This window comes from Cavenderia fasciculata, assembly GCF_000203815.1.
Source record: "Cavenderia fasciculata unplaced genomic scaffold Scf_ET2XIPL01COFD4-5, whole genome shotgun sequence".
Taxonomy (NCBI): Eukaryota; Evosea; class Eumycetozoa; order Acytosteliales; family Cavenderiaceae; genus Cavenderia; species Cavenderia fasciculata.
The window spans coordinates 2471665-2497067 of NW_004457695.1; the positions used below are offsets into that span (position 1 = coordinate 2471665).

A 25403-nucleotide genomic window follows, 5' to 3' on the forward strand; every position below is an offset into this window, starting at 1 on the left:
ATACTCTCACATATATACTTTCAAACCAAATTAAATAAAACTTTATCGATATCATTTGTTTCCTACTCGACGATATGATGGATCCTCGGTGGTTTCTTGGACATGAAAGAATGGACTCATTTCGACCGTCACTTCTTTATGTCACTCACTGCCGAATCTCAAGTGCTGGAGCCTCAAATACGTCTCTTTTACACCATTGTTTGGGAGGCTTTGGAAGATGCTCGAATTGATCCAGCATCAATGAGAGGCTCCAATACATCGGTATTCATCGGTCAGATGTTTGAATCTAATTCTCCAATGCAAACACACGACATCACAACGATGAAGCCGATTCTCAGGGCCGGCAGGTCAGACACTGCGCTCGGGGTAGCCTACCAATATGACTTTCGTGGTCCTGCCTACTCGATAGACACTGCTTGCTCGTCATCGCTGGTTGGAATTCTCCAAGGAATCGAAACCATTCAAAATGGTGAAAGTGACGTTTCGATCTGTGGAGGCATGAACTGTTTCATCGAGCCAACCGTCTCTATCCACTTTTCTCAGACCGGATTGGTTGGAAAGGGTGGCAAATGCGCTTCGTTTGACTCATCAGCCGATGGATATGTTCGTAGTGAAGGTGTTGGTGTAGTTGTTCTCAAGAAACTATCAAAGGCTATCGAGGATAATGACAATATATATTGCGTCATCAAAGGTGGTAATTGCAATGCCGATGGTAACTTTGAAAAGACATCCCCAACTGCTCCATCACACGCTGCACAACAAGTCAACACTAAAACAGCACTTGCCAAGACAGGACTATCGCCATCTGACATTTACTATGTCGAATGTCATGGAACGGGAACACCCATAGGTGATCCACTAGAAGTACAAGGTATAGCAGGTGTATTTGGTCAGTCACACACCAAAGAACAACCACTCCGAATTGGTTCGGTTAAAAGTAACATTGGTCATACTGAGAGTACGGCCGGTGTTGCTTCGATCATTAAATGTGCAATGATGCTAAAGAATAGAATGCTCATCAAGAATATCAACTTTAAAGAATTAAACCCAAAGATTGATCTGTTGGATGGTAAAATCAAGATTGTATTGGAGAATGAACCTTTACCAGATAGAATCATTCGAATGGGAATTAATTCATTTGGATTGACCGGTTCAAATTCTCATATCATTATTGAAGAATTTAAATGTCAAAATAATTCAAATAATGATTCAAATGGTAACTATATTAGTATAATATATTCTTAAATATTCTAGTTTTAATTAATTTAATTTAATTTAATTTAATTTAATTTAATTTAGATTCTTCTTCTTTAGTTTTAGATTATTTAATTCCATTTTCAGCAAATAGTCAGAAATCATTGGATTCATATGTTGATATGATCAAGAATAATGTTGATTCATATCGAAACAAAATGTCATTTGAAGATTTTGTTAGACATCAATCACAATCGACCAATCATCCAGTTTGTAAAAAGTTGATTGTTGCCAAAGATTGGGATTCTTTTGAATCAGCAGCTACACTAGTCTATGAAAAACAACAATCCTTTGTTTCAAGCATGTCTCAATTAAATAAGGCAGTAACCAAACCAATTGTAATGGTATTTTGTGGTCAAGGAGCACAATGGAGTGGTATGGGTGATCAACTATACCACCATTACAAAGTATTCCGTGACTCGGTTGACCATGTCGATCAATTACTCTATCAACACTATCAATATTCAATCATGGCTCAACTCAGACAAAGCAATGAAAAAGATATTCACCATCCAATTCTTGCTCAACCATCAACCTTTATCATTCAAGTAGCTTTGGTTAAATTATATCAATCTTTTGGAATTGTTCCATCAATCGTTGTTGGTCATAGGTAGGAAGAAAATGAATAATATTAATTTAACAAATTAAATGATTGATATATTATTAACATCATATTATATTTTTATTTTTATAGTTTTGGAGATATAACGGCAGCATGGTGTTCAGGAATTATATCTTTGGAAGAAGCTTCAAGAATAGTTTATCTTAGAAGTGTAGCTCAAAATATGACTATTGGAAGTGGAAGAATGTTGGCAGTATCATTGACATTTGATACATTCAAAGAGAGATTCCAACAACAATTACATAAGCCATCACAATATGACTCTATTGAATTGGCATGCTATAATTCGGTTGATTCAATTGTATTGGCAGGTGATGAGGAGCAACTCGAACCAATCAACCAACAACTCAAGAATGATAATATATTTAGTGCATTCCTCGGAACACCATGTGCATTCCACTCAACAAAACAAGAATCAACAAAAGAGTTTATATTTAATCATTTGGATAATAATATTAAATATGAATGTGATCGACCAACGATTCCATACTTTTCAACAACCACATCACAATTAATCAAATCATCATCTGAATTTAATGCACAATACATTTATGATAATCTTAGACAACCAGTATTATTCCAACAATCAATTAATAATATCATAGACTATACAAAGAACAATGGTCCTTTGCAGGAATATATTTATTTAGAGATTGCACCACATTCAACTCTATCATTCTATTTGAAAGCATTATTATCATCATCACAACAAAAAGCAGCAACCATTTTATCACCATTGAATAGAAAAAAGGATCAGGTTGAATCAATTCAATCATGTCTATCGCAACTCTATTTTAATGACGCCAGCGTTGATTTTACAAATCAATTAATATCAACGGCAGGTGACAACGGATGGAAGGATAGAACTAGATACTTGCCAAGATATCAATGGGATGCTGAATATTTATGGTGGGAACAACCAAAGTTTAAAAAGATTAGATTGGAAGGAACTTCAACAACATTGCTTGGTATCTGTGACGACCAACCAATCTTGGCCTTTGAATCAACGATTGATGTTGCTCGACCATCGTATCAATATTTAAAAGGTCACAAAGTCAAAGGAAAATATCTGTTCCCAGGAGCCGGTTACATTGAAAATATTATCAATGCATTCCCAAACAAAGATATTCATATTCACCACCTCGAATTTATTGCACCATTCTTTCTCAAAGAAGGAGCACCATCGCGATTGAAATCATCATTTATTTCATCATCATCAACCGACTATCAGGTAGTATTCCAATACTATGATGACAAAGTATCGAAATGGATCAAATCATCAGTTGGAAGATTGTCAATCACGACCCCTTTAATAACCAAGAATCTTGTCGACAAGTATGACAATGTCGATAAACTAAAACAAGAAGCATACAACATTGCAACAATGACACAAACAGACGTTTATCAAAAATTGGCCAAAGTAGGATTGCTTTATGGTGAAACCTTCCGTCGAGTCAAACAAATATCGTTCAGTCAAAGTGGTTCGATTTTATCTGAAATTGAATGCAAATCTAGAAACCATTTTGAAGAATCAAACACAGTTTTGAATGCATCTGTATTGGATTGTATTCTTCATTCCAATCTTGTTCAATTCAAAGGTGAAGGGAGTCAGTGTGAGTTGGTATTTGACAGAATCGAAGATTTCCAAATCTCGTCCAACAATATACCTCGACACCCTTGTCAATCGTTATTCAACATTGCAAAGGCATCACTAAAGATGAAAGAAAAACAACAAAGAGGAAATGAATTTAAAGGATCGATTGATATCATTGATCACGATGGAAACATTATTATCAAATGTAGAAAGATTGTTTGTACATCTTTGACCAAGGTTGTAAAAACTCACCAAGCCAAACACCCATCAAAATTCATCAAACAATCCATTTATCAACCAAAGAATTCTCCATCTCCTCCTCCTCCTCCCCCAAGTTTGTCTTCATCGTCTCTCAATGTTTTTGAATATTTGGAAGGACTCGTAAAGTCGTCACCTTCAACCCACAAAACCCTAAGAGTATTGGATTTTATTCACAATGAATTCATATCATTAGAGATCATAAGTTGTTTTAGTTACTTGGTTACCTTAAGAGGAGACATTATGATCGATTTTATCGCACCAACCAACAGTGTTATCTCGATGGACCTCAAAAGGGATAACCTGTCTGTTAAATTCTATCAAGATTACAACACATCGTTCACATTAAATGACCAGGGTTTCCTTTCAAATAGTTGTGATATCGTTTTGTCAACAATCGATCTTGTACAAAACAATAATTACCTATTATCGGAACTATCACAACTGTTAAATCCAAATGGTCAACTCGTTTTCATCAACAATAATGATAATGATTCACCAGATGAAAATGATAGAGAATCGTTCATCAACAACAATATCAAATCAGCTCAACTCAACATTATTCTTCAACAGCCAACAACGATCAACGGACCAAAAAGCAATCAAGTCTTGTTAATTTGTCAAAAATCATCAATTGAAGAAACTGATATCAATAGATATGATCATTTATTATTCATTACACCATCAAGTTCCTCTTCCTCCTCTTCCTCCTCAAGATTGTTAAAAAGATTAATTGAACAATCAAAGAAAATTCAGAATAATATTTGTTTATTTTCAGTTGATGATATTATGGATGAATCTAAATATCAGACGTTATTGGATTCCATTTCATACAAAGATGGTAGCAAAGTAGTAATTATATATTTAGAATCAGTGGAAGAAATGAAAATTGATAATTTAGAATTAAAATCAATGCAACTCATTCGACTACACCAAATAATTAGAAAGGAACAACTACCAATCACATTAATATCATTAATATCAAGTCAGCTGAATCAATGTTTGATTCCAATATGCAGAGAATATGAACGTCCTTCTGGACTATTCTTATTTGACTCTGTTTCAATGATTATGGATGATCAATGCACCAACCAAATCTCGCTCTCTCAAATATTAAAATTTGCCAACCATCAACATATTGGAGAGAAACATGTCAAATTGGACTACATCAACAATTCCATTCAATTATCTACTGAAAGATTCATTGAAACACCAAATGCATTGGAATTGGATCAAAGTTTCATTATTACAAACAAACAAGAGGCCAAAGTCAAATTTGAAAAAGATAGCCACTATCATCTAAGACCAAAGGTTGAGATATTAAAAGACAATCAAGTTGAAATCCAAGTCAAAGCTGCTTCAATTAATTTTAAAGATTTAATGATTTTAGAAGGTAAATTTATAAACTGTCAATAATAGTGGTTATTTAAATATTAATTTTTAATTATTATTATTATTTTTATTTAGGTAGAGTAGATCAAAGTTTATTTACTTCTGGTGATTTGAATGATCCACCTCTTGGGCAAGATTGTTCGGGCGTAATCACAAGAATTGGCTCAAAAGTAACTAAATTCAAAGTAGGAGATGAGGTTTGTGCCTATACATCATCGTTTGCATCGTCAACACTGACAAGGGAAGATTGTATGGTTCACATTCCCAAAGGCATGTCATTCACTCAGGCAGCATCTTTACCAGTGGCAATGGGAACAGCATACAGTATATTGTATAAAAGAGCACATATTGAAACATCGGAATCAATTCTTATTCATGGTGCAGCTGGTGGCGTTGGATTGGGAATGTTAAACCTTTTAAAACACGGTCAACATAGAGGAAAGATATTTGTGACGACTGGCTCACCCGATAAAAAAGAATACCTAAAACAACAATACGGAACCTTTATTACAGCTATTCTATCGTATGACAACTTTACGCAACCCATTCTAGAAATGACACTTGGAAAAGGAGTCCACTATGTAGTCAATACGCTCGACTATTCAAAAATGCATGCCAATTTCAAGTGTCTCTATAAAAATGGAATTCTCTTTGATTTGTCAGTTGATCAATTCTTCCAGGTCGATGATATTGCTACGTTGCATTCCATTACAACTCGAAATTTATTCAATCTCACACCCATGTAAATGAATTGATCGCCAAGGGACTAGAGCTACCCCCCTATCAAGACTTTTCCATATCATCAAATCACCGATGCATTGGATTATGTGAGATCAAGAAAACATATTGGAAAGGTGGTGGTTGACTTTGAAAATGTGGAAACAGAACTGTTGGAACCAATGTTGTCGGAACCAAACAAGAAACCAATTGAAAGATTGAATTACAGTCTCGATGGTATCCAAGACACTCTTTTAATCACTGGTCAAACTGGTGTAGCCATTGAATCACTTCAATATATCATCAAACATTCACCCAAACTACGTGATATTATCGTTGTCTCATACTCGGCACCAAAATATGAAATACAATTATTGGACAATGACATTAAAACAAAATATAAACACCTACAACTGCATTACTTGCAATGTGATATTGGAAATTACAATCAACTAGCTTTATCGATTCAACAACTTTACCAGAGACATTCAAACATAAAACCAGTCAAATCAGTTATTCATTGTGCAAACAACTATGTCTTTTCATTGTCTGACGATTTGACGATGGATGTCCATCACCAAGCACTTTCGGCCAAAGCAATTGGAGCTTGGAATCTTCACACTCTATTTGAACGGTTGGATTGGAAGCTGAACCATTTCCACACAATGTCATCGATTGCTCAATTTGCAGGACGAGAAAGCTTTAGTTACTCTGTTGCCAATGCATTCCTTGACAATTTGGCACAATATCGTCGTAATCTTGGATTGCAAGGCACTTCTATTATCTGGGGATCGATTGGATCGACAGGAAGGGTTGCCATTGACAAGGGATCAAATGAAGGACTTTTGTCTGTTGGTTTCGATATTATGCCTCTTCATAGTGTCTATGGTATTCTTCGTGCATGCTTTATCAATGATCACACTCCATTTACGGTTTTACAATGTACATCATTGTCAATCAACAAATTTGTTTCAGCATCGCCAAACCTCTCTCATCTCTTTTGTCTTATGTCCAATGTCATTCCAAAGAACACCATCCACAATAACCTGTCTGCTTCTCTCCAAGATAATATAGAAAACAAGATTCTAGAATTCATTTCAGAGACCCTGTCAATTGAAAAGCACCTATTAAGCGGTGACACCAAACTCAAAGACTATGGTGTAGACTCGATGATTTCCATTCAAATTAGAACATGGATTGAAAACGAATTTAAGAAATCCAATTTTCTAAATCAAGCCCAAATATCAAATGGAACAATCAACTCTATCATTGAAACTATAAATCGTAATTTAAAGTCATAAATAATAAATTCTTTAGATTGTTTGTTTATTTATAAAACTGGAAACTTTAATGGATTGTACTTGTGGTGAATTGTTACAGGTTTTCTTCGATATGCACTGCCAATAATATCATTTACCAATTTTAAGATGGTTGTATTTCCTTTTTCTCTTTCTTGTTGATCAAACACTAAAATGTTTGGTGATACATACACATCCGATATCCAAACCGTTGATGAAAACCTTTTGTAAAATAATGATTTGTTGAGTTGAATATAGACTAAAAATTCTTTACAGTTCTTTATCACTTCTTGGATATTATATAATGATCTATTCCAACAAATTATATCACTATTATTATTATTATTATTATTATTATTATTATTATTATTTGTATTGATACTATTATTTTGATGGAATAATAGTCTGACACAAAAGTCAATGGTGTTTAAGAGTCGTTGAACGAGATTGGTAATGATAGCACCCATAGTGGATCTTTCAGAAGTATACTGTTTGGCAACTCTTTTAAAAATATCCACATTGATACTGACTTTGGCACCTAGTAACCAATATGGCGAGATGGTTTCAAAGATTTCACGGTCAGAGGTAGACAATGCAGTAAACACTCGATCGATCAAATCCATAGATGAGCAAAGCATTAGTTGTCGGTGGAATCTGGTTTGTTGAACGGCTGGATACTGGTGCAAAGGTTTGGTTTGGTCTACCAGATCCACCAACTCGTACAGTGACTGATTAGAATGCTCAAACATTCTTTCGAGATTGAGTAATGTCAATTTCAACCGACCAACCGACCAAACATACTTTAACATTGCAATATAGTTGTTTATAGTATTTTGACTTGCATCTCTTGTCAAAATATAGTCTAGTTGATATTGCTCTTTACGATCACAATCAACCTCGGCATGACACTCCAAAACATATTTAAGTATTTCCAATGATACATCATTTTTTAAACAACAATTAAATGCATGGTTATAATCAAACTCTACCATATTGTTATTGTATTTGTCAAGTACCAAACCTTTAAAATATTTTAAAGTATCAATATTATTTGATTGTACAATTGAACCAAATAACTTTGATTTGATTGGTATTAATATTGGTTGGTTTGATTCTTTGGTTGTTGTTGTTGGTGATCGTGATTGATTTGGTTGAATAGTAACCTTTTCAGAGTTGAAAAGGATATCTAATAATTTGTTTGATTGTATCTTTGGATGAATTGAATCCACCAACCATTTCCCATCATTATCATTTGGTGACAGTTTATCCAATACCATTGAAATAGTTCCCAAAACCATTTCTTTTTGTATCTTTTCTTTCTCTTCGATTTGATTTAATATTTTTAAATTCAAACATGAATTTAATGTTTTACAATTAGTTACTTTGTTGTTGATTCTATTCAAAATGAGTTGAATACATTCTTGATTTCCATTCCAAATGGCAAAGTTTAAATGTGATCCTGTAACGATTGAATTATTACCACCATAATTTGTTAACAAATATTCCAGTAATACCAACTTTGAATATTTAATACATTTAAATATTAAATCATCCAAATTAAATCGATATAAATTAAATTCCTTTAACATTTGTAATGTTAATATGATTAATTCATCCGTTGATGTAGACGAAGAAGATGAAGTGGATGAAGAAGAAGAGGATAAAATATTCATATCAAGTCTATACAATTTAATTATATGGTTGATTAGAGTATTACAAATGATTGGATGTCGGAACATTAATTTAGTGAGTTTTGAACTATAGTTGAATCCCAAGACATTTGGATACTTTTCGTGCAAGATGAATGCCGTTTGGATGATGATTAGGAGTGACTGCATGTTTACTCGGTTGGCTGATTCTTCTTGATCGCTTAGTGGTCTTGGTTGTCTGCCAGATTTAACGGTTGAAATAATCTTGTATCGGTAATGATAGTTTGATCTTAAAAAGTTCTTGCATAGTTTGGGATCAAAGGTGGCGTGGATGGCGAGATACCTCAGTACCAGAGGATTAGCCAATCTTGTTGCAGTGTTCCACAAACTACCATAGCTTTTGGTGTCGTTGAGATGTGATGGCATAAGCAGGTTGGTGTTTTTGAGAAACAAGTCACCTCGACCGTACCGTACAAAGAGGTCAAGTGAATAGGAGAACTGCAAGTCGTGTGTAGACATTGGGTTGATAAAGTACTGATAGACGAGTGTTCTTCTATTGTAAGCGTCGCTCACCTCGAAACAACAACCTTGTCTCGCGCCATCTTGGTGTCTCTTTCTCTGTTGATTGTTTCGACTGATTCGATAGTCCATCATACACGCCACATTAATCCATCTAACCAATTCAAATATCCTTCTCTTAATCACTACATTGTTGGTAACTAATTTAAATAGTGTTTCTGTTGATGAACTATTACTATTACTAATCCCACTACTACCGCTAGTCGATGACACTGTATCATAGTCACATGATGTTGATGTCATAATGATCATCATTCTCCTTCCTTCCTTCCTTCTCTCTCTCTTTCTATCTGAACAATACAATAAACTTAATATTAATAACTACATCTTTCCTCTCCTCCTCGCAGTCGAACAAAGTAACAATATTCAATAATAATAATAATAATCTGAAACCATGGTCGTCGTCCATCTGATCTTTGTGGCGGTTTGATTTTTTTCTCCAAGGAGATAATATCCAAAGTCCGCCTCTCTCTCTCGTCTATATCAGACATATCTGTATCTACTATTCTCGATTCCTGCACTTGGGCATCATCTGATCATTCATGGGTGAGCATGATTCCATCTCTCTCTTCTCTCATTAACACATTATTAGTTGAACGACGAAGAGAGTTATGAATGAAATCATGTTGAATTCTCTTTAATGAAAATTCCCAATAATCGTTATTGCGTTGGTCAGGCAACAATGAATAGACACCATCATGATCATCCAACTGAATCAGCAGATGATGTGTTAAAACCCCTAACCGAAGGGTATAAATATCTATTCCAAAAAGCAGTTTTTTGTGAAACTAGAGTTAGCTAAAAGTTAGAAACAAAAAGGAAATCAATGCCAACAAATTCATTATGCTCTTTAAAAGCTCTTAACCCATCTCATCTCTCTGTGTATTTAAATAGCCCCTTTTAATAGATATTTATAGAAAGAGAGTGATCATACACCCAAGCAAACTCTATAGATTGATCTAAATAGAAAAAAGAAAGAACAATCTAGAGAGCACACTCAATTTTATCTGCAGTTTTATATTGAATACCATCCTCTTAATCATCTAGTCGTCGGCCCTAATATCTTTGACTACGAATCAAAATAGGTTTATCCCTCCTTCTCAATCAACATCATATATATATTTTCACCAATCATTGTAATCTATCTAATCTATTTGTAACACTTAAACTTTGTAAGTTGGTCGATCTGATCATTGATCGAAAATTGTGAATATTAATATTAGTATCTTTTAAATTTAGACTATATACTATCTCTTGTACATACAGACATGTCTCAAAATAATAATAATAACAACAATAACAACAATGAGCATGGAAAGGTATTCTCATCTGTATTTGCTTATTGGGACACAAAAGATAAAAGAGTGGCTCAATCACAAAGATTAAATGGGTTTATGAGAAGAGCTCCACCACAACAACAACAACAACAACAACCAATAAACCAAAATAATAATAACAATAATAATCAACAACCAACACTTTCAGCAACTGTTGTAAATGAAGGAATTGTTGTTGTCCCTCAACAACCACAACAACAACAACAAACCTCACAATTAGTTCCTGATCAAGCATCTGCTCCCATTCAAGAACAAGATCAAGTTCAAGAACAAAAACAGCAAGAAGTTGAAAGTAAAGTTATTGAAATTAAACAAGAACAACAACAACAAGAACTTTTAACAATACCAATAGCTCAATCATCAACTGGATATTTAAATCAATTACCATTAACATCACCAGATAGTGGCAGTGGTAATGATGATTTATTGGTTGGTGAAGAACCTCTTCGTAGTGGAATCACAACCTCTAGTAGATCAAACTATGATAATTTCAATAGTGCTCAACCAGTCGTTAATCCAAATCCAGATGATTCAAACATTGAAGATATGGTAAAGAGAGATTCAGAGTTGTCACAGCAACCAACCCAATACGGATCTGCCTATGGTTCTGCCTATGGATCCGTATATGGTACTGGTTATGGTTATGATACCGGTGACTATACAGACGATGGAGATTTGGGTGACACTTATGATCCAAATTTAGAGCGTGACATTTCACAAGAGAAAATGTTATTGTTGGAGATTCTTTGTGAAAGAAACTCACTCTCTTATATTTCAGGAGGAGATCATCATCACTTTGATGAAATTCAACAACAAAAACTATTTGCAGAAGAAACATCCGATCTTTTGCATCATCAAAAAAATTTATCTCAAAATATTAGCTCTACATTGGCCAATAAGGGTTATTCAACTCCATCAGATGCTGGTCTAATTAGTGATAACAATAATAATAATAATAATAATAATAATAATAATAATAATAATAATGTACCAGAAATTAAATCATCAACCAATTATTATGTAAGTTCAGCTTTACAACAACAAAGTAATAATTATTCTCATCCAAGAGCATTGACTGAAGGTCGTGAAACACCATTCCCAACCTCTGATGAAGATGTTCTGACCAGTTGGAATAGTCAATTCCAAAGACTTCAAGAAATGGATGATTGTTTGGAAAAGTTTGAAAAACTTTCAAGTTTAGAATCTGATTTTGTTTATGCTGCTGAATCGTATGTTAAATATATATTATATTATATATTATATTATATTAATTAATTGTCATATTATTAACACTCTCTTTCTCTCTTTTTCTTTTTCTATTTCTTTTAGATATGGTAGAATTATTATTTCAGAACATTTACTATCAAATGAATTAAAGACAATTAAACCGGTTAGTGTTGGAGGTATTGCAGGTGGAGAGAAATACATTGTACAAGGTATTTTGTTCAAGTTTGCCGTTGAAAGTGATACCTATGGTTTGTATGGCTCGGATGAGAATGCTGCCAAGACGGCTGCCCATGAACTCAATGGATGTACAGCCTTTTTGAACTGTGGTATCAAGGGTCTTCATGTACCACTCATGGCCTATATTGACTATCGTGGTTTTAGATTGATGGCAATGTCTCTGCTACCAATCACCAAAAAGACTTTGGTCTATGGATCAAGTGATGCCGGTCAAACTGTTCACACATCAAACACCATGTTTAACCATTTGTTCACATCGGCTGCCAAAGTACTCAATCTCAAGCCACACGTTGTCGAAGACTCTACAGGCGGTGAGTTGCGTACCATCTATGGTCCCATTGATATTGAAGGTCATGTTGGTACAGACGGACGTTTCTATCTTTTAGATTACGCCCGTCTTGCACCACCCGAGCCACCCGTTCACAGAGGTGCCTATCTCTACCGTCATATGCGTCTCGAGTTTGTGCGTATCTATGAAAAGGCTCTTTGCAGTGACGCATTCTCTCCCATGACCCCCATTGGCATTGAATTGCACAATGCAGAGGCCAACGAGGCCTACACCTTCCTCAACACCACCATTGTCCCCAGAGTGGCCAGACATCTCAACAATATGGACTCTAATCACATCTATGATATCAACTTTGCCAAGTTAATGCACAGCGAAGGTCTCAATATCCGTCTGCTCGGTAGTCTTCGTCGTCTCTCTCCCAAGCTCTCCACCAGACATTTCCTCATGAGAGAAGCAATGACCAGAACACTCAAATGTCTAACAAGAGAATTATTAAGAAGAGAAATGAAGAAAACTCATTTACCTTCTGACTATCCTTATAGAAGTAAGTAAAAGTAACATAGTATATAGATTATAGTTCCCAATTTATTAATTAATTTTATTTTAGAAATCATATTAAACTTTTTAAATTTAATTTTTGGAAAGAGTGATGGTACTAAACAATTCTTGAATGATATATTAAAGGTAAAGATGGAAAGAAAGTTTAAGGATCTTTTCAAGAAACCATTGTATACTATAGCAGACGATGAAGTGGATGAAGGTGACGATGGATCAAAGGTACTTCAATTTGACTATGAAGTCGAGGAGAATCCATTCGAGTGCTTCTTGGACTCTGGTGCCTTTAGATTCCAAGTGTTTAAAGAGTATACTCAGTCGATTGGTGTTACCATCTCTTCGCAATGCAAGGATGATTTCAAGAGAAATTCATTTATTACATTTGTCGAACCAGATATTTTGGACATGTCGACCAAGATTACTAGACTCAACCTTATTGACTATGCCGATGGTATGGCACTCTACTACAAGTCGATGCTCTTGGACAAGGAAAATAATGCACGTAACCGTTTGTTGTCCATGTCACGTGGTCGTCTAGAGCAATCCTTGTCGTCAGTCTCGACAAACTATGCCGCCGTCTTCCAGTTGGGTAATGTCATTCGTTTGATGGCCCGTCTTGAAGATGGATCCCATCGTGCTGAACCCTACAAGTTGGCCGAACGTACCTATGGATCGTTGGAGAAGCTTCGTGTCGAACAAAACCTACTCTACTTTGCCAAGATCTACAGAGGCAAGACGATTGTTGAAAGAGCCAAGTTTGAAGCCTTCTCGACCGAGACCTACCAAAGTTCCATCACAGTCTTTGAAGAGGCCGAGGCACTCACCTCTAACAAGGCAAAGGCCAAGTATTGCAAGGGTAGAGCGTATGCCGCCTGGTTCAAACACGACGAAGACGCCAAACAAAACCAAGAAAAGTTTGATAGAATCATCGATACATTCAAATCGGTCTTTGTCGACGAGCCAAATCATGGAAAGGCCTATTTGGCACTTGGAGAGACCTATCTGTTGTACCGCGGTTTCCATTCATTGACAGACGATGAAATCTCGGAATTCTACAACAAGGGTCTTTCTATGAACCCAAGATTGATTAGAAGTCTCAGACCATCGATTAATATCCGTCCATGGATGTTTTTCAATATCTCCAAGACCTCCAAGACCATGAAAGAGTTGGTCACCCAAAAACTCAAAGAGTCGGAAATCCTCAAGGTGCCAAGCAGTGTTGAATTGGGTGACGCAGACTTTGACTATTTCTCTGAACTTCAACCCAGAAAAGTTATCTTCCAGACTGGTAATGAACCATCATCCCGTCACCTTTTAAATTTCTGTCGTCACTTGTCCAAGTTTAATTTCAGAGAGACCACCTTTTATGAAGAGTCCTTTTCGTTTATGGCAAAGATCTCTACACTCACCTCTATGAATCTCGGTAATACCAAGGGTATCAACGACCGTTGTATCCCAGGTCTCCTCGTCCCCACTCTTCGCAAGCTCAAGTTGTTTGGCAATGCCGATCTTAACGACGAGTCACTCCAACTCATCTGCGACAAGGTGCCAGACCTCGAAGTACTTGATCTCACCCAATGCGCCTTTACCAGCGACGTTATCAAGGAGATTTGCAAGCTCACAAAGCTCATCAAGCTCGGTGTCCCCAAGACTGCCACCTCTGGAATTGTCAAGCAACTCTTGCTCGCCTTGCCCGCCCTCACTTCACTCGATTTGTTGGAATGCACCAACGTTGCCGATGAATTTTACGGAGTTGCCTTTACTCACTCTGAATCGCTCAAAAAGGTCAGAGGTGCCGACTCATTCCCATACTTTTTATTCCAGACTCAAGTCTTTAACATTCAAACACCAACACTCCGTCCAGAGTTGAAATGCAACATGGGTCCAGACAAACACAGTCTATTCTCGATTAATCTCAACGTCTTTGGTGTTGCACCCAATGTCAAAAACATTCAATTCTTCTTTAACCGTGCACACTCTTTCGTCAAGTTCCGTAGTCACTTGGCCTTGCAATCACGTGCCAACAATGATTTGGTCAAGTTGGCCAGTTTCATGATCTCTGAAAAACCATTCTTTACCGTCAACATTCAAAAGATTGTCAATCTTCGTGACTTTGCAGTCTCGGACAGAAACTTTAAGGTCCAATTTACTGGAAACATCACCAAGTTTGAACTCATGTTTAACGATACCAAATACCAAGTAAACTACACCACCCAACCAACCATCCAAGGTCCAGCCTTTACCTGTACACTCCACCAAAACAATGACCCCATCATGATCATCTCCAACACCAAGTCTATGAAAATGAGTATAGAAATCACTATCAAGAAACCAATTCTATCTCATATCTTTGCTTTCTTGATGAGTGTTTGTCATCCTTCTGTAAACAGATAAAAAAAAATCAAATAACAAATAAATAAATATTATATATAAATATCTTAAAACCCCCAATATTTGATTACTTAATAATATCTTGCTATTTTCTTCAAATTGTTTGATGATTTCCAAAACCCATAACGATCAGACAATGATGATTTTAAACAGTGATGTGTCCGATAATACAGTATATTCTCTTTTGAGGAAAGGGACGTTATTTGGAAAACAATGAAGACTCCATCATCTAATCTCCAATTGACAACATTTCGTCGATACAAATTAAATAAGCTACAAATAATTAGATACCCTTCCTTTTTGGAAATTTTATTTGTGATAAGAAACAGAATGAGACCTTGTGTTGAATACTATATTTTAATATAAAGAATTAATAAAAACATAAATAATAACTTGAATGAAATTAATTTTGAACAGTAAACAGCTAAACTTTGCTCAGCAAACAGCTTCCTTTTTATTATTTTTTTTCGAAAAATAATCAACGCCATGTATCGAGTTCAAGGATTACCTCCTCACGTTCTACCACGACGGGAGTCATTTGAGGGAACCCGAAGTCAAGGTATTAAAATATATATAATTAAAAGTTAACATATATATCTTCAACATTTAGCAAGAGATCTTGTCATCGTTTTTACTAAAGGTATTAAAAATTACTTTTAAGATCACTTTTAGCAAGAAATCGAGGTCATAACAGTCGCAAACTATGTCTATCAAAAAATCTAGGATACCAAGTTAAAAGCTACCAATGTAATAATGGTGGTTTGTGTACTTTTAGATTGCTACGGTCAATAGATAACGATCTAGAAGCACACAATCCATCATTCTTGTACATTTGGATATTTTTAAAATTAATTTAAAACAAATATCAGAGGGGTATGTATGTACATCCTTTAGTTTTACTTATAGCTACTTTTGTTCAAAACAGATAATCAAAAAAGAGAAACAAACGATGGAAGATCGAGAAAGATCACGAACTGATCGATCAACGAATGAATCTAATACTACTACTACTACTACTGCTGTTGTGACACCAACCAAGAATGCAATAAGAGGTTTCATATCGGATATATCTGATAAATTGATTGGAGCCAAAAAAGATGATCTAATTTCTTCACCTTCTCCCAATATTATGTCCCCTCCTACTACCATTAATACAACATCAACAACACCATCACCAACAACAACAACCAACTCATTATCATTATCATCAAGTTTGATTACACCCATATCCCCTCCTCCAAATCCTTCTCCTTCTACTGCCCCTCCAATCGACTCTAGAATTCAAGCTATCGAGAAACAAACTAAACTACCACGTCCATCAATCTCTGAAAGATCTAAATCTTATGCTAGATTGGATGAAATTCTTCAAAACATAAATGTATCGGCGGTAGAGACAGACACTGAAGATCCCAATACATTTAATAGTTTAATCTCAGAGGAGGAATCATTCAAATCAGAAGGTTATTCTGCTCTTTCTAGAAATGAATTGCTTCGAGTACAAAATGAAAGATTAAAGAGTATGCTATTGTTTCTTTAAAAACAAGTTATCATTCTAATCATCAATTGATATGTTTATGTGTAGGTGAAAATATTGATTTAAAGAAACAACTGAATATCATCATTCATGATAATGGTGAACAACATGAAAATACATTATATTTAAAATCGGTGATCCAAGAACAGGATGAATTCACCATGAAGCAAGATTCTGTGGTTCAAGAACTAAAAGCAGGATATGTATCGACACTAGAGAAACTCATCAACGATGAGACTAAATTTCAAGAGGATAAAGAGAAATTGCTAAATGAAAATCAAAGTCTTAGAGATACTATAGATATTTTAGATATAAATGTACATATCTAAAATTAATTAAAATCGTAAAAAGACATCGATAATCTACAATGATTTATTAACTATAATTATTTATTTTTTGTTTTAGGTAATTGATTTAACAAGAGAATTAAGAAAACAAAAAGATTATTCAATAGAAGCAGTTGTACATAGATTAAAGAATGGAATCACTCCAAGTGGAATAGAAAGGTTAAAATCAATACAAGAAAAGGAGAAATTAATGGAACAAGTAGCAAAGCTTTATAGTTTGGATTTTAATGATGATCCACTATTCCAAGTTATCATTTATTTTAGAGTAAATATTATTATATTTTTCAATCATTCCATTTCCTTTAACTAATATAAATGGTCATTTACCATTATATATATATATATATAGAATATATTATCATGGAAATTATTTATTAAAATGTTGAGAAACAATTATGATGCATTGGAATATTATACTAGTTATTGTAAAAAGTATGAAAAGTTTGAAGACTTGATAAATATCTACAAAACAATTAGGAATCCATTAGAAGAAGGTTTATCAATGGTCAAACAGGCAACCACTGAATACAAGCACGATACTACATCACAAATGATGATATTAGAGGAAACATCCAAATTCTTTTCCTCTTTTCAACATCTATCTTTTTATCAAGAATCTCTTTGTATTTATTTAAATTCTTTAAAGAATGGTGTAAATTTGAGTGTATGTATATTTATAAGATAAAAGATTTATTTATTTTAACCTAATATTTACTTATTATTAAACAAGTTGGATGTAAATTTGATTAAATTGTAAACAACAATTTAGATTACAATGTATTATTATTGGAAGAGTCAAATTTTTTAGTAGCTATATTATAATATTATTATAGGTGTTATCCCATTTCAACCAATAATATATATTATGATATATTACAGAATAAACATTTTCCCTAAACGATTTACTTTGTCCATAAAATATATGTAACTCTAATCAACCTTTTCAAAGTTAATTTCATTCAAGTTATTATTTATGTTTTTATTAATTCTTTATATTAAAATATAGTATTCAACACAAGGTCTCATTCTGTTTCTTATCACAAATAAAATTTCCAAAAAGGAAGGGTATCTAATTATTTGTAGCTTATTTAATTTGTATCGACGAAATGTTGTCAATTGGAGATTAGATGATGGAGTCTTCATTGTTTTCCAAATAACGTCCCTTTCCTCAAAAGAGAATATACTGTATTATCGGACACATCACTGTTTAAAATCATCATTGTCTGATCATTATGGGTTTTGGAAATCAAAAAAAACAAATGGTCAAACCCAGCAGGAAAAAAGCAAGATATATATATTAATATTTTTTTAAAAGTGATTAATCAAAATGTTTATTCGCCCATTCTTGTAAAAATTCTTGATGTTGTTGTTCCAACTTATTTTGGAATGCCTTTACTCTATCGATTTGTTCCTGTTTTAAATTATCATCTATTAAATGTTTTTTCCTTTGTTTCTAGAAATTAAAATTTAATAATTATTAATATTGTGTAAATAGTGGCTGACTATGAATAACATATTTATATTTATATTTATATATTTAACATACTTGAATCTCTTGATAATTTGATTGATAAAGGAATATAATATAAAAGAAATGAAAACTGGAAAAGTCAGGCCATAAAACATTTAAAAAGTTGGTACCACTAAAACAAGTTTGCCACAACATGAAATCACTTAATCTATATTCTCCACTTGTTCTAACTAGAATATCCAAATCATCTGGTATATATAAACATTTTTCAAATAATTCTTGGTTTATATCCCTACAATAAACCAATTAAACGTGATTAATAACAATTTTTTTTAATATAATATTTATATTTTTTTATATTTCTATACATACTCTGGTAATAATACATTATCTTTAACAGCATTTGAAATAGTATTCATAGAATGTAACATTTCATTGTGTGAAGTATAAGACATACAAACATTGAGAAGAGCACGAGTATTGTGTTGCGTGGCCAATACGGCTCTTGCCAAGATTGATTTTGTCTTTTCGGGTATATATGATAGATCGCCGACCACTCTGATACGAATGCCCATCTTTTGAAGTTTGTGTGTCTTGCTAATCATCTCTTCAAACTTTTTGTTTGCCAAATCCATGAGATACTCTACTTCTTGTTTTGGTCGTTTAAAGTTCTCTATTGAAAATGCATAGACCGATATAATCTCTACACCAAGAGCCAGTCCCCATTGACAGAGATCCAACATCTTTGTGAATCCCAATTTATGACCTTCACTCGTTTCAATGTGTAGTTTACGTGCAAATCTTCGATTTCCATCCATAATCACACCAATATGTTTTGGTATTGGTCCATATCGAAGTAGATTACAAAAGAAATTAAAGTTTGTCAAGTATATCCAATCACCCAAATATCTATATGCTTTTTGAAACAAGCTCAATGATGATATTTCTCCAGTTTCTTCTATTACTGCTTCTTGTAATTGTTGTATATTTGTTGAAGTTGTAGTTGTAGTAGTTGATAGGTCTGTAGTAGTGGTGGTAGAAGTAGAAGTATCTTGTTTCTTTTCCTTTTCAGATTTAGTATTACTTTCAACTACTCTATTTGATTTTTGGTCTATTGTATTATGTTGAATGATAAGTGATGGTTTATTCTTCTTTTTGGTTGTACTTGACATTCTTTCTATTCCTATCTTGTTGATAGTTTATACTACTACTACTACTACTACTACTACAATGATAATTATCTATCTATTTTTGAATGACTCGACAAGAGGTGTGAGTCACATGCACGAGTGAAACAAACACGATTAATTAAAAAGTCAAAATTGTTTAATATTATGACTACGATTCTATCTGATTTATTAATAAATATTTATATTTATTGTCAGTTGGTCGGTCGGTCGGTCATATCTCTTGATCAGAAGACCAATTATATTTATAAATTACTCGGTTTCTCGGATCTTTACGCATCGGCAAAAAACGAGTGTCATTCTACTCTTTATTGCGACAGTGAACGATTTCCCACGCATCCCTTCACTAAAATTAATTTGAGAGTGCTGCTTGTTCACATCAATTTTGCTTTTTATTGTCTCACTATTATCTAGTATCTCTTCTCTCTTTCATATATATCTTATCTATATCTAACTACAAATAATGGAACTTAATCAATTAACAGCAATATCACCAATAGATGGTAGATATTGGGATAAATGTAATAGTTTAAGCGAGTATTTTTCAGAGTTTGGTCTTATTAAATACAGAGTCTATGTAGAGATTGAATACTTTATCAAGTTGTCTACGATTGCAGAGGTCAAGCCATTGCAACATCTCTCACAACCAGAGACACACGAAAAGCTTCGCAACATCTACAAAAACTTTTCATTTGAAGATGCACAAGCAATCAAAAAGATTGAAAAGACGACCAATCACGATATCAAAGCTGTCGAATACTTTATCAAAGACAAGATGGTAGCCATATTGGGTGCACAAGAGGTAACTGATCTGCAAAAGGAGTTTGTTCACTTTGGTCTCACCAGTCAAGACGTCAACAACACTGCCATCCCATTGTCATTGGTAGAAGCTGTTGATCGTACCTATATGCCTCTGCTCAACAAACACGTTGTTGACCCATTATTAGAGATGGCTCGTTCGTTGAGATCCGTTCCTTTGTTGGCTCGTACCCATGGTCAGCCAGCTACACCAACCACACTCGGCAAGGAATTGATGGTGTTTGCCGAACGTCTCAGCAACCAAATCCAACTGCTCCGTCTGGTTCCACACTCGGCCAAGTTTGGTGGTGCCACTGGTAACCTCAACGCACATACTGTTGCCTACCCCTCGGTGCAATGGGCCGACTTTGCCGACTCGTTTGTGCAACACCTCAACCCACGTCTTAAGCGTGCTCGTTTCACCACACAAATCGAGCATTACGATTGTTTGGCAGCACTACTCGACGCTATGAAGCGTATCAACACTATCCTTATTGATATGTGTCGTGATATTTGGCAGTACGTGTCGATGGAGTATTTTGGTCAACGTGTCATTGCCGGTGAGGTTGGATCATCCACCATGCCACACAAGGTCAACCCAATCGATTTTGAAAATGCCGAGGGTAATCTTGGTATTGCCAACGCACTCTATGAACATTTGGCTGCCAAGTTGCCCATCTCTCGTCTCCAAAGAGATCTTACCGACTCGACCGTCCTACGTAACCTCGGTGTGCCAATGGCCCACTCTCTGCTCTCATTTGCCTCTATCGCCCGTGGACTCTCCAAGTTGGTCGTCAACGAAGCCACCATCAAGCAAGACCTCGACGCCAACTGGGCTGTCATTGGTGAAGCCATCCAAACAGTCCTCCGTCGTGAAGGCTATCCCAAGCCATACGAAGCCCTCAAGGAATTGACTCGTGTTTCTGGTGGTAAAAAGATTTCTCATCAAGATCTCATCGTCTTTATCGATACTCTCAATGTCAATGATCAAGTTAAAGATGAATTAAAACAAATCACTCCATTTAATTATATTGGTCATATTCCTGAATTTTAAAAAAAAAAGAAATCAAGAATAACAAAAATAAATAAATATTATTTATTCTGAAGAATAACTTTCTTGTTTGGTTGTTTTGTCTAATTTCTCTTGTAAAAGTTGTCTCATCATTTGTGTTGATAATCTAAACAATGGAGGGTATGGGCATTCTCTTTTCTCCATCCGAAGGACTCCATACGAAGCAAATTCTAATGCATATTGAATTTCTGAACCTTTAAAGATGGGAAATGTTAATTCAAAATGTTAACTTGATGAGTTTGTAGGGTTATTTACATACCTTAAAATGTATATGGTTCTTGTGTACCAACAATTTGTGGAATGATAAGAGAAAGATTTGGGTTTGATGCAATCCTAGATTCAAGTCGACGGTATTGTTCTTGATCCATGAACCTTGAAATGATGCTCACCCTTAGTGACAACCAAACACCAAAGTTTATATGTCTATTGTGTTTTGAAACTATAAGTGGAGTGTTATCGTCCAATACTATACCACATATACCCAACAAACCAGCATATCCACCTATAGTGTTATAGATATCCTCTAAAACGTCGTCGTCAATCTTTAACGAGTGGTCACTCGCCCATCTTTGGAGAAGAAGAGATACCTCTTGTTTTGGAAGAGGTGTTATCAAGATTATATTGTCATATGTAAAGGGACTATCGATACTTTTGAATTCAAACCAAAATTTCTTGTCACTGGCAAGTGCCATAAGTTGGGGTGTGCCAAAGCCAACCACACTCAAAAACTTTTGGTGATAATTGTGTATATCTCCCAACTGACCCAAGAACTCTTGTGTTTGAATAGGGTCACACTCTAGGATCATTTGAAACTCATCAATAAGCAATACAACATTCTTTTGTGGATCATCATGTTGATTTGCATGCCTAAAGAAATGTTTGGAAAACTCTTCAGCACTGGTGATGTTTGGTGATTGTGGATTGGTGATATTGATTTGTACCGATAGCCATGACCAAATATTTGTAATTGTTGAATGGTTCATCTCAACTCTGCAAAATGAATAGGATGTGGAGGTATTAAATATAGTGGCTCAATATTGTCTTTGCTTATGTCTAAATAAAAATGCGTACGGGATGACAGTGTATCCTTTTAACACTAATTCAGTAGATACTGCTTTTAAATGACTAGTCTTGCCACTACGATAAGCACCTTGAACAAGGTAGCACCCCCCTCCATTCATCGCACCATTTAATATTTGATTAAGTTGCAAACTAGAAAAAGGGACATGATAGTGCACTTGATCAGAAATAGGAAGCCCAAATGTCCATGTTTTTCCTACAATCAAACAAAAGGAATTGAAAGAGATTAGTCAACGACGAGAAAGATATGCTATTGATTATGAGTGATGTTGTCATACCTAGTGTATTTTGTTGGGGCTGGTTGTTAAGAGCTTTGCGAGTGTAGGTCCTTAAAATTTTAATGTACTTTCCGACTTTAGTGATTCTCTCCCAATCACTATCTGTCATGTCGTTTGTATCCTCTACTGTACGATACCTGTTGGTATCAAGTTGTTCTACTATTCCTTGTTTGTCATCTATATCAATTTCACATTCCTTGGAGAGTACCCAAGCTTTTAAAGGTGAATCAGACATGATTACTATTATCTCTATCTAACTGTGTCACACCAGGTCAAGATAAAAGTGGTGAATGAAAATTATGTTTACACAAAAGATCTTGAAATCATGCTCAGATGTCAAAGTGAAAGTGCAAGGAATTATTATTATTAGTAATATTACTTTTTAAAAAGAATCAACCTCAAGAGCTTAGTTGTAGAAGGAAGGAAGGATTTGATTGTTAGTGTGACCAGACTCTAACAAAAAGACAAGATGTTTAAAAGCTTTGTAAAGAAATTTGAAGAAACGTAGTGTATAAATTATAATGATTACACATGTGATTAATCAAAATAGTGATAGTACTAATCCTCTTACCCTTTGTGATGATGATGATGATATATATAGAACTGGTTCAATTAAAGGAAGTATATTAGGAAATAAAGATCAGCAACAACAAACACCTACTACAACCACAACCACAACAACAACAGCAGCAGCAGCTACTGATACAAATAATGTACAATCAACAAATAATAATAATAATAATAATAATGCATCACCAACTATAACACCTGCAACAACTACACCTGCAACATCATCACCAAACTCATTATATAGTAATTTACAACCAGTAGTAGATGTAATCAAAGAAAATGTTGTACAACCAGTAACCGATGTATTAAAGATGACCGTTGTAGATGTTGAAACACTCAAAGAGTTTACTGAAAAGGATATCACAGTTGCACTTCAAAATATGACAACATCTGTTACCAATTCAGTGGCTTCATCTTCATCTGCAAATCTACCATCAATCTCTCAATTAAAAGAATCATTACAAGATGTTGACCTATACAATGGTTCACTCTTGCTTCGAACCTATGAAATTAAATTAAAACAAATTAGAACAAATGGTGTAATATTGGCTGAAAGAGCTGAAGTATGTAAATTAATAATTAATAACTATTAATTATAGTTGATTATTTGGATCTAATCTGATATTAATGTGATTAATTATTATTTAAAGGAATTAGATAAAAGAATATTCCCATTGGTAAAGACATGCACAGTCCAAGCAGAGTCTTGGAAAAAAGCACAATCAGAGTTGACAAAACTCGATGATATGAATAATATGGTTGAATCGATTACACTAACTTTGGACTCTTTGGTATCAAAGATTGAAGCTTTGGAAATTAGTCTATCGATTGACGTTGAAAATTATATTGATAATCAACATCAAAAATGGAAAGAACAAAAAGAATTGGAATTTAATAGATATGAAGCTTCAAAAAAGTAACAAATATCTAGCTAGCTAGCCAGCTTGTCCATCGTCCTATTATTATTAGTTGTACTAACTTTCCTTCTTTATTTATTTTTAGAGCTGAATTAATTAAATTAGAGGAAGATTTAATAAATGCTTATAATAGACATGAAAGAGAAAAGGCAGCAAAGGAAAGAGCAATTCAATTGGAACAAGAGAGATTGGCTAGAAGAAAGTTGGATGAGGAATTACAAAGAAAAGTAAAGGAAGAAGCTAGTTTGAGATCAAATCTAGACAAGACTATTCAAAAACAATTAAATGATTACAAGACTAGTGGTGTCATACCAACAACCTCCTCTAGTAGTATTGGTGGTACCACTGCACCTGCAACCGATTCTAATCAACCAACTACTACAATCGAGCAAATAGTTCCTGAAGATAGCTCATCTGATCTAGAGAATTTCTTGGCTCCAACCCCTCCAACCACTTCTCCCACCCTTACCTCTCAACAACCAGCAGTAATCTCAACAACCGATAATTTAACTCTTACTCCATCATCCGAATCAACTAAAGAACAACAACAAGTGGTGGTTGAAGAGAAAGTAGAAGAACCAGTTCAAAAAGATAATGAACAAGTTGAAGAGAAAAAAGAAGAAGAAGAACCAGTTCAAAAAGAAGAAGAAAAGAAAGAAGAATAGAAATAATATCTTTTAAAATATTAGACCACTTTCATCGATATATAAAGATTTCGAATTTGTAATTATTTATTTTTTAAAAAGAAAA

The 25403-nt window shown here is 34.5% G+C and overlaps 8 protein-coding genes across 8 annotated transcripts; 5 read left to right on the top strand and 3 right to left on the bottom strand.

Annotated features, from left to right (window-relative positions):
* Positions 1 to 102: 102 nt before the first annotated feature.
* On the top strand, positions 103 to 7138 carry DFA_08563 (polyketide synthase; the record flags this gene model as incomplete). The annotated part of the gene is made up of 5 exons (XM_004355998.1): positions 103 to 1228; positions 1300 to 1864; positions 1949 to 5121; positions 5196 to 5778; positions 5959 to 7138. 5 exons carry the CDS (start codon positions 103 to 105, stop codon positions 7136 to 7138), a joined length of 6627 nt encoding a protein of 2208 aa, XP_004356051.1.
* A 159-nt stretch (positions 7139 to 7297) lies between these two features.
* On the bottom strand, positions 7298 to 9606 carry DFA_08564 (uncharacterized protein; the record flags this gene model as incomplete). Its single annotated transcript, XM_004355999.1, has 2 exons — positions 7298 to 7304; positions 7328 to 9606. The coding sequence occupies 2 exons, from the start codon at positions 9604 to 9606 to the stop codon at positions 7298 to 7300; spliced, it is 2286 nt and encodes a 761-aa protein (XP_004356052.1).
* A 1025-nt stretch (positions 9607 to 10631) lies between these two features.
* Positions 10632 to 15402, top strand: DFA_08565 (uncharacterized protein; the record flags this gene model as incomplete). The annotated part of the gene is made up of 3 exons (XM_004356000.1): positions 10632 to 11929; positions 12030 to 12997; positions 13061 to 15402. The coding sequence occupies 3 exons, from the start codon at positions 10632 to 10634 to the stop codon at positions 15400 to 15402; spliced, it is 4608 nt and encodes a 1535-aa protein (XP_004356053.1).
* A 946-nt stretch (positions 15403 to 16348) lies between these two features.
* DFA_08566 (uncharacterized protein) lies at positions 16349 to 18137 on the top strand (the record flags this gene model as incomplete). The annotated part of the gene is made up of 5 exons (XM_004356001.1): positions 16349 to 16916; positions 16982 to 17250; positions 17339 to 17545; positions 17630 to 17944; positions 18114 to 18137. The coding sequence occupies 5 exons, from the start codon at positions 16349 to 16351 to the stop codon at positions 18135 to 18137; spliced, it is 1383 nt and encodes a 460-aa protein (XP_004356054.1).
* A 461-nt stretch (positions 18138 to 18598) lies between these two features.
* Positions 18599 to 19923, bottom strand: DFA_08567 (Dehydrodolichyl diphosphate synthase; the record flags this gene model as incomplete). The annotated part of the gene is made up of 3 exons (XM_004356002.1): positions 18599 to 18733; positions 18827 to 19043; positions 19124 to 19923. 3 exons carry the CDS (start codon positions 19921 to 19923, stop codon positions 18599 to 18601), a joined length of 1152 nt encoding a protein of 383 aa, XP_004356055.1.
* A 478-nt stretch (positions 19924 to 20401) lies between these two features.
* purB (adenylosuccinate lyase) lies at positions 20402 to 21790 on the top strand (the record flags this gene model as incomplete). Its single annotated transcript, XM_004356003.1, has 2 exons — positions 20402 to 20475; positions 20509 to 21790. The coding sequence occupies 2 exons, from the start codon at positions 20402 to 20404 to the stop codon at positions 21788 to 21790; spliced, it is 1356 nt and encodes a 451-aa protein (XP_004356056.1).
* Positions 21791 to 22068: 278 nt separating this feature from the next.
* Positions 22069 to 23401, bottom strand: DFA_08569 (uncharacterized protein; the record flags this gene model as incomplete). The annotated part of the gene is made up of 3 exons (XM_004356004.1): positions 22069 to 22798; positions 22904 to 23084; positions 23167 to 23401. The coding sequence occupies 3 exons, from the start codon at positions 23399 to 23401 to the stop codon at positions 22069 to 22071; spliced, it is 1146 nt and encodes a 381-aa protein (XP_004356057.1).
* Positions 23402 to 23687: 286 nt separating this feature from the next.
* DFA_08570 (uncharacterized protein) lies at positions 23688 to 25318 on the top strand (the record flags this gene model as incomplete). Its single annotated transcript, XM_004356005.1, has 3 exons — positions 23688 to 24299; positions 24387 to 24652; positions 24739 to 25318. The coding sequence occupies 3 exons, from the start codon at positions 23688 to 23690 to the stop codon at positions 25316 to 25318; spliced, it is 1458 nt and encodes a 485-aa protein (XP_004356058.1).
* Positions 25319 to 25403: the final 85 nt, after the last annotated feature.